Genomic DNA, 12306 nt, shown 5'->3' with positions numbered 1-12306 from the left:
GGTGCTACAAAACCTATACAAAATTAATTGGAAACTACCCATGAAATCAAAAGCAAAGATAAAGTTATTAGTGGATTATTACACCATAATCAACAGTTAAATGAAATCAATAAACAACTATTTCTCTTGATTTTTCTTTTCATACCAAATATGCTTTACAAACACAGTTACAACAGCCAGAGAAAGACTAATGTCAACTCGCAAATGTCAAGGGTCAAGAGCCCAACTCAAATATTTTCAATAAAATATGTTCAGCAGAAATAAGTCAAACTGTATTAAATGAAGTTGGTGATGCTGTTTTTGGAGTTGTTTAATCATCCCCTGTTTTAATTCAGTTGATTTGATCTGTAAGGCTGTAACTGTATGTCAGTTGTAGTTTTGTTTCTTGTTCTTTCCTTCAGTGATTCTGCTTGTTAACAGCAGGTTTTCATCAGTGTCTGAATTCACTCATTTGTTTTTATTTACTTTGTCAAGTGGACTATACTAGTAAACTAATGTGAGGAATAGTTTTCACAAAGCAGTAGCGCAAAAAAGTATTAAGTTTACTTATAGTTACATTAACAGAATTCAACTGTTAATGAAATAGTCATTTTATGTTTTATCATTTCCTGGTTTTTACTTTTGCTATTCTACATTTTTTCACCTTTAAAACTATGAACATGTTCTACAGTATATGTATATGTATGTGATAATATAATGTTATAAAATCACTTGTGTGGTAAGTGGGAGATGTTTAAACTCAGAAATTAATAGTCCTGTACATAATATGACATCTGCATATGAAAATACACTATATAGACAAAAGTATTACGACACCTGTCTTTTCCATCCATACATGGTTCATTCTTAAACTGTTACCACAAGGTTGGAGGCACACAATTGTATAGAGTAGGATATCTTGGATGTGGTGGCATTGAAATTTCCCTTCACTTAAACTTGGAGACCCAAACCTGTTCCAGCATTACAATGCCACTGTACACAAAGCCAGAACCGTTGTATTATTTGTATGGGTTGGTGTGGAAGATCTTGAGTGGCCTGCTATAGAGCTCTGACCTCAACCGTATGGAATAAATTGGAAAGCTGACTGCATCACGGGCCTCCTCACCCTACCTTAGTACCCGATTTTACTAATATCCTTGTGGGACAAAATGTTGAATGGGATGTTTAAAAAGAACATTCAAATCTTATAGTTAGGTGTCCACAAACCTTTTTTCATATAGCGTTCCATTTATAGTTCCATATATATTGACTATATTGTGTTTCAACACTTCAATCTTGAATAAGGCATTTATAGCCGTAATGTCATGTATCTGTTCAAACTACTGTTTTTAGGTCTAATCATTGCATTGCGATTTCAGGCCATCATTTAAATTTGTGCTTTGCTGACTTGTTCCGACTGTTCATTTTGTTTTCCTCTTTGCTGAAGCTTTTTCTCCAAGGGAAACCAACTTCTCAGGTAAATAAAGCTTTGTTATAGTGTTACATAATATTTCGCTGTTCCTTTACCACTCAGCTATGGATCATGATTATCATGCTACTCTGCCTGAGGCCCCCACAAGGTCATTTTTGAACATCTCCTCCTCCTTTAATTCAGTTTTATTCTGTCTGTTTTTGTGTTGTTATACTGCAGTAATCATGTGGTCCTTACCGGTGCAGGCAGTGGTGTTAGCATCACTTGCTGCTCTGTAAAAACCACTGCGGCACTCGCACACTTTAGAAGCCTCCACGCTGGTTCTGCTATTAGCTGGACATTCAGTGCATGAAATCGAACCCGACATGGCTTTATAGAAACCCATCTGACATGCTGGGAAAGAAAAAAAAAATAGATAGGAAATGCAAAAATGAGTGTTTGGAGGGGTTTGATGTCTGTTATGTTATTAAAAAAAAAGAGTGCTGTCAGCTGCATATATATATATATATATATATATATAATTTATTTATTGATTTATACTGACACAAAAAAAAAAAAGCATGCTTACACAGTGTGTGTAAGTGTGTGGAGTGTGTGTAGAAGCAGATATGCATGTAAAGGTGTTTAAAGCATCATTGAGCTATCTGTATCTGAGTGCTGCCCCTTGAACATCTCACACTTTCCTCTATCCTCATGAGCATAGTGCTGTCTAACAAGTGTAACACCTTTTCAAACCTTCAATGGTGTGCATGTGTCTGAGTGGGACACGTGAGAGCATGAGAGAGAGAGAGAGAGAGAGAGAGAGAGAGAGAGAGAGAGAGAGAGAGAGAGAGAGAGAGAGAGAGAATCAGAAAGTGTTGCAATTCTCCGCAAGATAAAAGCTTTTCCTTGTTTTCACTTCTACCAAATCTCCGATTCGCTCCCAGCACTGTTCTGAGAGATGTAGGAGAGAGCAAGAAAATAAGACAGATAAAGAAAAAAAGGATGGCGAGATGTTTTCTATCTTTTATGCCGTTGGACCTCATTATGTGATTTTTTTCCCCCAGAGCTGTGAGAAAGATAGTAAAAAAAAAAAAAAAAAAACATTTCCTGGCTTTCACTGATCTCTCAGCTCCCCACCATTAACTAACCACAGCTCCTCATATACTCTTTCCCTGACTTTTTTCTTTCAGGTAATATCATAAACGCAGAAACAAAAATGTGAAGAACATCATCTTTTATCTCGTGTGTGCAACATCTTGGACACAGAATCGGTTCACTATTTGTCAGCTCTTCCCCCAAAAGAAAAGGTAATGCATGTAACCAATTCATGAAAGAGACACACGATATCTTCTCCTGACTGAATGCATGAGTTGAGGTGAAATTGCTCACAGCATCACAGAATAGTGAAAGGAAATAAGACTGTTTGAGGGCAAATAGACGAAGAGACAAATAGAGTGGTGTGTGTACTTGTGTTTGTTGTAGTTTAGTTTTCTTTAGTATATAATTATTAAATCAAAGGCAAAGTTGACATTTTAACAAAGAGTGAATATATTATATTAGTATAGATGGAATAGACCATGAGGAGAAATGCAGCAAACAGGAGAAAGAGAGATATAGCAGTGGAGTGTGTAATCTGCCATTGACATTGTGCTTGGTATTTAGATTGCTGACCCAATTTTTCCCCCTTTCTCTCTGACTCTCTCCCTCTCTCTCTCTCTTTTCCTCTCTCTACTCTGTATACTGACTGAAACATACAGACACAGCAACATACACAATTCCTCATACTGCACCTCCCATACATCTAAAAAAAAAAACAGCCCAAAAAACATAAGCTTATTTTTTTATACTTTATGCTCTTCTGTTTGCTGCTATAGATGAGTGCCATTGAATTAAGAGACTATTAGGACCTGAAAGGATTGTTCTGCATTGAGTGTCAGAATGCATCCTTTCCCCGTGGCTAACTGTGAACGCTATAGCATAACATCAAAGAGCAAAGACGCTAAAGCTTGGCTGAGACTCCATAACTAATCACCTAACGAACAGTAAAGCATCCGAATTTGTACTTAATCCTGTTTGATTGGGATCCTATGAAAAGCATTGGACTCTGAATCTAGAATTCGTGAATTCTAATCTCAGCCACTCCTGGGCCCCTGGGCAAGGCCCTTAACCCCATACTGTAGTGCCTCATGCATGAGATGAATGTAAGTCACTCAGGATAAGTGCCAAATATTTATATGTAAATAAGTAATAAGAGAATTATAGTCATAATGACTATACTGTTGTTTTGAGACTATTTAAAATGGCATTTATGGCATTTACTATGATCAATATAGGTGTCAACTACACACCCATCCTTCCTACACACAGACACACACAATGGAATTAACATCATAGGCTGCAGCCTACCTTTGGATACTTTGCACAAACACAAACATTTATAACACGCACATACACCCCTTCACAAATGCAAGTAAAAATGTACTTGTGCTTTGTAATTTTACTGAGTATCAAAGATTTAATCAACTTTTACTCTCTACTCCACTATATTTTAATTGACAGTGACCATTACAATTGCATTTTGTACCTCTGTTGAAGATGGAATTAAGGCTCAACACTCCCCTACCCACATCTGCTGCCTGCAAGTGACTTTTTAGCACTGATGGCCTCATTTTTTAATCCAAAAAGAGCTTGAATAAATTCCAAAAACTTTGAGAACCAGCTTTTGTTGAAATTAAATAAAGATTTTCCCCACTCTGAGACTCATTTATACATCAAATCACAGAGCTCTAAATATTTTACTTTATCTTAAATTATTTAATTTGATTTGTTCATTAGATACTAAAGGTTCTTCCACTTAGTTTGATCTTTGTTTTATCCTGGTATGCTGAAGAAGCAGTTGTGTTGATCTTGGGAAAGCAGTGTTGAGGTGTACAATTTGATTTGAATTTAAAACCTCACAAATCAACTGTTTTTGGCTTTTCACTAACATGTGTCTTGGTGTTGAGGACTACTGCATATTTGAGCCTACATTCAATATGTATAATATATCATTTTAAGCTACTCATTACACCTCTGGTGCATTTTTTCCAAATGGCTTAATAATTTAAGTCACAGTCTGCTGGAGGTTTAACGGGGTAAGAATTTTGTATACATATGATGATAAACTATTGAATCTTGAATCTATATGGTCTAAGTACTATAGTACTGTTGAATGAAATGATGTTTTTTGTAAAAGTAGGACTTTTAGCAGTAATTCAACCTGTTTTATAATAATTCAAACTGTTGAATATTAATGTCCATCTAATGCCTTATTTCTTTGCGTTTTAATTACTCGAATAGTTATTAGGTTAACAATAGACACCGATAAAAAAAGTTTCCTGTAAGGAGAATGTTAATTGAACATGTAGAGGACTTTTATAACAGTCAGAAATTTACCTCATGCATGTGATATAACTGTATGGTTTAACAGATTGTTTCCTGTACATACTCTATGACAATAAACTCTTCTTGAATCTTGAATTGAGAACAAAAGAATGGATGGTAAACCGACGACTGTAACATATGTATAACTTTTAAATGATTTGTTTCGCAAACATTACACAACAATAAAAAGTAACTATAAATGTAAAAAATATCACCTAATTTTCATACATGATTACCACAAAGTTGGCAACACACAATTATGCAGGATATGAATTTTTTTTTTTTTTACCTTCACTTGAACTAAGAGTCACAAACATGTTCCAGCATTTCCATTCATCTGTGCAAAGAACCAGCTTATCTAGAGCAACTTATCCAGTAGCAGCTTGTTCCTGCTGGGATTTGAATCTATGACCATCCGATACAGAGTCCAATGCCTTAACCACTGAGCTACAACCTTCCCCACCCCAGACCCCCTTACCTCACATACATCACTCTTGACTTTACTAACATCCCTGTGCCTGAATGAACACAAATCTCCACATTCCAAAATGGGGACTAAATATAGACTGGGATGTTCAAATAGCACACGCATATTTTACCGAGGGATATTGACAAACTTTCGTCCATATAGTGTATATGCTGTGGTATAAAACAAATAAAAGACTGTAAAATTGACTATAATAGCACACTTTGATATATATATTTTTTGCTAGGAAAGATTTTTATTACTATTCAACGCATGGTGATGTAATTAAAGCAGGTTATACACTTTAAATCATTGCTCCTCGTTTTTCTCCTTAATTTTCACTACCATGAGAGCAAATTCTTTCATCAAGCAGACTGAGCTAGATAGAGATCACATGACTTAAAGCCAAAACAAGGATGGAAAACGCGAATTCAGACTCCAGAAACAAGCTGATAATTTTTTTTGTTGATGGCAAAAGCCAACAAAGCAGTCAACATTCATTATAGATCATCTGCTGATTTATAGTCAGATTCTATGAATGAGATTATTATATTATTATGCTTATTATGTATATTCATTGTTTGCTTCGTCAAAAAACACCTGAAAGATCCCGAACAAAAAAAATCATGTATAATATAAAATAACAAAAATCAATATGAAAATCTATATTTTATAATTCACTAAGATTACAGAGTATATATGGCATTTGTACCTGCAGTGCAGAAAAAAAGATAAAAATGTGTGTCCTGTCTACCTTTGACTGTTTTTCAATTATAATTTTATTTTTTTTATCTGTCCGACACGTGATTATTTAATACACAAACATCTCTGAGTCTTGGGCAAAAAATGGGTCAAGCTTATAATGGCAAAATATAAAACTTGTATTAGTATTACAACAAATCACCAGACAGGAAATGAGTACGAATGAAACAAATGCACTCCTGAGAGTCTTTTCTACCTGACCTCATTTACTTTTGCTGCAGTGAACTGGGGGAAAAGCTAGAAGCAGGGAAATTCACTTCTATAGTCTCCTTATACACAGTTGTGTGCCATGCATTCCAAAACTAGGCCTTCAGTGGTGTCCTATCAAAATCAATCCCCCTCTTAATACCATCATTTTCATGTCACAGATGCCCATAGAAACCATAAATATTATAAGGAAACGCTGTAAAATGGAGCGCTGCATCATAGACAGGTATCTCAAACAGCAAGAATAAATGTTATTACTAAAGCAAGAACACAATTCAAAAAGTGTCTCACTTTTCACAGCACTCTTTGTCTCATATTGGTCATCCTATAATTGTTGTTGTTCATGCCTTTATACTCCATGCTCATGTCTTCGTTTATGTTTCACGTTATTTTGTGTCTTTGTTTTATGTATTTGCACCGTCATTTAATTTATCCCCACTTGCCTCTAATTTTTCTTTTTCATGCCATTCCTGATGCAGCTCATCAAGGGCCTGAATACAAGCTTGTAAATGGAAGCAGGAGTCATTAAGCAGGGAGAGATCTGTAGGATATGTTTCATTCTTAGTTATTTCCTGATTATTGATTTGTTGTTTTTTCTGCCCAGGAGCGAATGCATTCATGGGTACATTTTTTGCATACCAAATGAGCAGAATGTATAAGAGAGAGGCAGAGATGTGATAAAGAAATCATGGGACATTTAGAAAAATTTGTGTGTATTTAACGTCAAGAAAACATGCGGCTTTGAATTTATGACTATGCTGTGCTGATGAGTGCTCCTAAAGTTTGGACCGAGACAGGCAAACATGTTTCCTGCTCCCTCGACATGGAAAAGCTTGCCAAGATAGAAAATCAGGACCTTCTTACTCGCTGTGAATTTAATGCTGTGTGGACTTTTCGGACCTTAAAATATCTCCCAGTGTTTATGCAACACACAACCTCAGTCTTCCCCATGGCTTTTACTGATTTTTGCGTGGATTTATGAGAGCGAAAATCTGCACCATTAACTTTGGTCCACACACGATATTTTGGACCCCTTTCCCCTCACTTTCTGTCACTTGTTCACAGTCCAGTGGCCAATACATCAACATGACCTAAATATGTCACGTCCTGCTCTTTTCCTCTGGTCTCTCGCTCTCTCGTTTCTTACCTCCTCTATCTAAGATATGTTCTCCTACGATTTTATGCCATCACCCCAGGAATTAAGCTCCACCTACGCTGAGAGGAAGAGCACTTGTTGCTGGTTCTCCTGCATTTTTTCCCAGAAGCTCTCACTCTCTCCCTCCCTCTATCTCTCTCGAGTGTATCAAATAAAATAGTTGCACAAACAAGAACATTGACATCAACTGCCCACACACTTATATGCATAGTTTTCTATACAGTGGTCAATGAGGTTAAAACACACACACACACAGTACATTGACCCACACAAACACAAACAGATACATACACCATAAAGAAACATTGGCTAATGCAGATGGTCTCTTTGTGACCACTGCTAATGCTAAAGCACTAACAAATTAGTGCTACTCACTCCCCCTACACACACTGTCCACTGTATTAAAACACACATAAGTGCGCACATACACGCCATCTTCTTTCTGTCAAGCAAACATTATAATTACAGTGACAGGAGGGGCATGGACTATTGATTCAGAGCCACACTGACACAAGAAAGATGTACAACACACACACACACACACACACACACACACACACACACACACACACACACACACACATATATATATATAATAATATATATATATATATATTATAGGGGTGTAACAGTACACAGAATTCACGGATTGGTACGTACCTTGGTTTTTAAGTCATTGTCTTAATTTTTATTTGGTTAGGGGGAATAATTCCAAATATTATTTTATATATTATTTAACCAAGCAGGCCTTTTATTTAAAACTTTAAATAAAATGTAAGCTTTTAAATAAAAGGCCTGCTTGGTTAAATAATATATAAAATAATATTTCATATTATTTTATCAAAATAAAATATAATAAATCAAATGAATGCAATACACTTTTTTATTATGGTGATTAAATCGAGTAATTAATTAAATTGGCACAAATTGAATTGATTAAACAAAATTAAATAAATGGAACAATTTTATTAAATAGTTTACATTCATTAGACCCAATTTGGGTCATACAGATGTGTACGTAAGTGTGTGTATGTGTTTTACATTTAATATTTAATTATCTAACTTTTTTTTGCAAACTTTAACAAACTTCATTCCTCCCATTCTTCATTCCTTCACTTCTTTAATATGTGGAATTGTCAGAATATTTCCCTTTCAAAAGAAATTCTTAAGCTGGACATAAAAGGCTAAAGACTCCATAGGGCTAGAATTAGCTGCTAGCGAGGAAGTGGCTAGTGGCTAGCGTTTTCATGCATGTACAAAACAAATCTTAGTTTTGGTATGGAGTAGCCACAGTGACATTGCGTGACATTGCAAAGTTTCTTTCTTTTACCCCTGGCATTGTTATTTATGTTTTCAAGTTTATTAATAATTTAAAGTGCGTGGCAGAGACTAAACTTGCAGTCTGCCACTGAATACACTGCTGTGGGAACTCAGATTTTAACTATGTTCCTCAATAAAAAGAACAGGTTATGTGTGTACCAAACCAAAAGCCCTGTACCGAAAAATGTCGGTACAAATACGTGTACCGTTACACCCCTAATATATAAAAGTGATTCTATTTTGAACCAGTTAAAATTCAGCTGTTGCTAAAGTATTTGTGGGTGCATTCTACTAAGGCACAAAGAGTTGCCAAATAAACTGCAAGACTTAATTGTTTAAAGGCACATATTCTGTAAGGAGATATGAAAGAATATTGAAGGCACTAAATGTACCATGGAACACTGTCAAACCCATCATCAATAAGTGTAAAAGATTTTGCACCACAGAGACATTGCAAAGATCAGGATGATCCTCCAAAGCTGATTAGAAGAAGAAGAAGAAGAGGAGAAAACCTACCAGAAAAGCACCCAAAAGGCCCTGAATGAACTTCAAAAATTTCTAGCAGGTACTAATCATTCCTTGCATCTGAATTATGCAAAGATGTAAAGATTAATTCAGTCACCCCAAACCATGTGGGTAAAATGTGTCATGGTCTGATTAAACACATGTTGAACCTTTTGGGCATAATTTAAAATGGTATATTAACACAAACAGAGAATCATCCAAGGAACACCATACCGACCGTGAAGCATGGTGGAGGTAGCATTATGCTTTGGGGCTGCTTCTCTTCAGCTGGGCCTGGAGCATTTGTCAAAATAGATGGGAAAATTAATAGCTCCAAACACCAAGATATTTTGGCACAAAACTTTCTGTCCTCTGTTAAAAAGCAAAAAGTGAAGGGGTATTTCACATTTCAACATAAAAAACATGGATTCTGAAAAGGATAATCAAAGTCCTGGAATAGCTTTCCCAGAGCTTTCCCTCAATCCCATCAATCCCCTATGGTAAGACCTAAAAATAATCATTCACAGATCACCTAATAATTTTTTCGCAAAGAAGACTGGGATAAAATTCCAAAGTCTAGATGTGTGAAGTAAAGTTATTAGAGTCTTATTTACAAAGACTTGATGCCATAATTTAGGCAAAGGTGCTTTCACAAAGTATAAGTTGAGACTGGTGTTCAGACTTATGCAATCAAGCTGTGGTAGTTTTTGTATTTAAAATATTCCCCAAAATATAATATTTCTGCATTAAAGATGTAACAATTTCAGTCAATATTTAATATCAATATTATACTGAAACACAGTATAACGGAGCGCTGCATCAGGTATCTTCTGCAGTGTGAATAAATGCCATTAATAAAGCAAGAAACCTAAGAAACACAATTCAACGAGTTTAGTTTCACTGAAGCCACAACTGCACTGCCCACATACATGTACATCTCTGGCAGAATCATTAATATTAAACTCATAAAATGGCCCCGGGTTTTCTGTGCATTTTTGTGAATTTTTTCTGTGCATTACGGTTTTCTTGGAGATTTAAAATAAAAGCAAACTGTGTGTTTTTGTTCAAATTCTATGGGAAAGGAAATGACAAAATATAAATGGTTAATAAAAACAGCTGTTCGAATCTGTTTTGGCTAGTCTATCTTATATTGTATATATTATATTGTATATGGTATTGATGGATCAGTGGTTAAGGTTCTATGCTAATGATGTACAGCTCTGAATACCGGTGCTGACTCAGCACTACTGAAGGGCATTGAATACCATCCACTCTCAGTCCTATACCTGGATAGTTAGATTTTTAAACAAACAAACAAATACATAAACAAATACATTTGCCAGATAAATTAGGGGGTAAATATAAAAAGTCCAACAACCCTAAAACACTGACTCAGTAAAGGATTACTAAACTCACCGAGACAGCCAGTGCCGTTTTGATTTGGTTCATATCCTGCATCACATGTGCATCCTCCTACAGGCACCATCCACTCCCCCTCAGCATTACAGTGCATCCGGGGTGCTGTCCCACCCTGTGATTGGCTATGAGGTACACAAGTCCCGGTCACTGGAACCAGGGCTGTAGGCTCTGCCCCTGAGGGGGTGGCCATGTAGGAGGCCAGGTACAGAGTTGTTGCTGGACAGCGGCGGTAAAATATGGATACACCCATGAGTGATACACATGCTCCACTGTCTACTATAGCCAGCACAAATCTAAGAGACAGACAAAGAGAGAGAGAGGGTAAGAGAGAGAGGAAGAGAAAGAGGTAGAGAAAAGGATGAAAGAAGTTGTGTACTGCATGCTCTCATTCATAGTGGAAGAAAACAATCCAATGTGGACAAATTAATTCCCATTGTCTGTTTTCATTCCATACAGACTTTATTCCTGCAAATATTAGCACTGGGATGCGTTGATATTTACTCAGTGGAATTGCTTTGGCTGCACAGGCACTAACAGCCAGCTGAACCACACAGTTTAATTTAATCTTGGAACAGTGACCCATCAAATATCACCATCGAACCGTGTGGGAATATGAAGGTGACCATGAAAAGGTCAAAGGGTATTGCTATAGTACCCGTGACGTGTGAGGGGGGCAAAGCTGCGGGTCTTGACATTGATGCGCCGCATCCGGTCTGGTTTGTACTGGTGAGGAAGGCTTGGCTCTACACGGCTAAAACTCTTGTCTGCCGCGATGGTGTCTATTTTCACCCAACCCTCTCTGGTCTCTCCACTGGAAGGCTAAAGGGAAAGAAAAATAGATTGAGTTTTATTTAGAGTATATACCACAGAGTGCATGATGGTACTGAATTTAAAATTGCAATTTGGTGGAAACACAGTGAGCTTCAAAATGTTTATTCACATAAGTGTGTTAATTGCAATAACTGATCCTGAGAGTACAAGAGCAAGAATAGCATGCATGCAAACATAATATTTGGAGAGCGTATCCAAGGTATCAAGGGATGTGATTAAAAAAATTGAGAGCATTCAGCATTTTTTGCAGGGAACTTGGAATACAACTCCCAGTCTATCACTCTCCAGATATTTCTCATGCCAGATTCTCCGTATACAGATTTTCAGATTCTGGTACAGTACAACAGATACTGTGCATTAAATTAAAATGTGGATTGAAAATACTTTTTAACTTTATTTATTTATTTATATTTTTATTTTTTTTACTAATAATAATAAAGAAAAAGAATGAACAGGTCCTGAAACAAACCTGAAACAGGTCTAATATACAAAATAAAAATTTTGAATAAACAAAAAAAAAAAATTAATAAAAAAACAGCTTCTAATCTTAATAAGTTTTTTTTTAAAAGCTGTACAATTCCACAGAAATAAATGCAAATTTAACGTTAACAACTGGATTAAGAAGTTCAGCAAACACAAGCTGCATATTTAGTTTTTATATACAGGTGCATCTCAATAAATTATAATATCATTTAAAAGTTTATTTATTTTAGTAATTCAATACAAAAAGTTAAACTCGTATATTATATAGATTCATCACAAACAGATTATGATTATTATTATTAGACGATTATGGCTTAAAGCTAATGAAAATCTAAAATTCAG

General features: G+C 35.9%; 1 protein-coding gene across 1 annotated transcript in view; it reads right to left on the bottom strand.

Moving 5' to 3' along the window:
* ephb6 (eph receptor B6) overlaps positions 1-12306 on the bottom strand; it is a 59643-nt gene that overhangs the window by 15508 nt on the left and 31829 nt on the right. The window contains exons 4-6 of the mRNA XM_083536459.1: positions 11306-11469; positions 10648-10943; positions 1649-1804 (exon numbers count right to left, since the gene is read on the bottom strand). Coding sequence (XP_083392585.1) covers positions 1649-1804; positions 10648-10943; positions 11306-11469 — 616 coding nt within the window. The remainder of the gene's footprint in view (positions 1-1648; positions 1805-10647; positions 10944-11305; positions 11470-12306) is intronic.

This window comes from Silurus aristotelis (assembly GCF_946808225.1).
Source record: "Silurus aristotelis genome assembly, chromosome: 1".
NCBI classification, from domain to species: domain Eukaryota; kingdom Metazoa; phylum Chordata; class Actinopteri; order Siluriformes; family Siluridae; genus Silurus; species Silurus aristotelis.
Note: the sequence above shows the minus strand (reverse complement) of the source record. Positions and strands in the feature narration are given on the sequence as shown.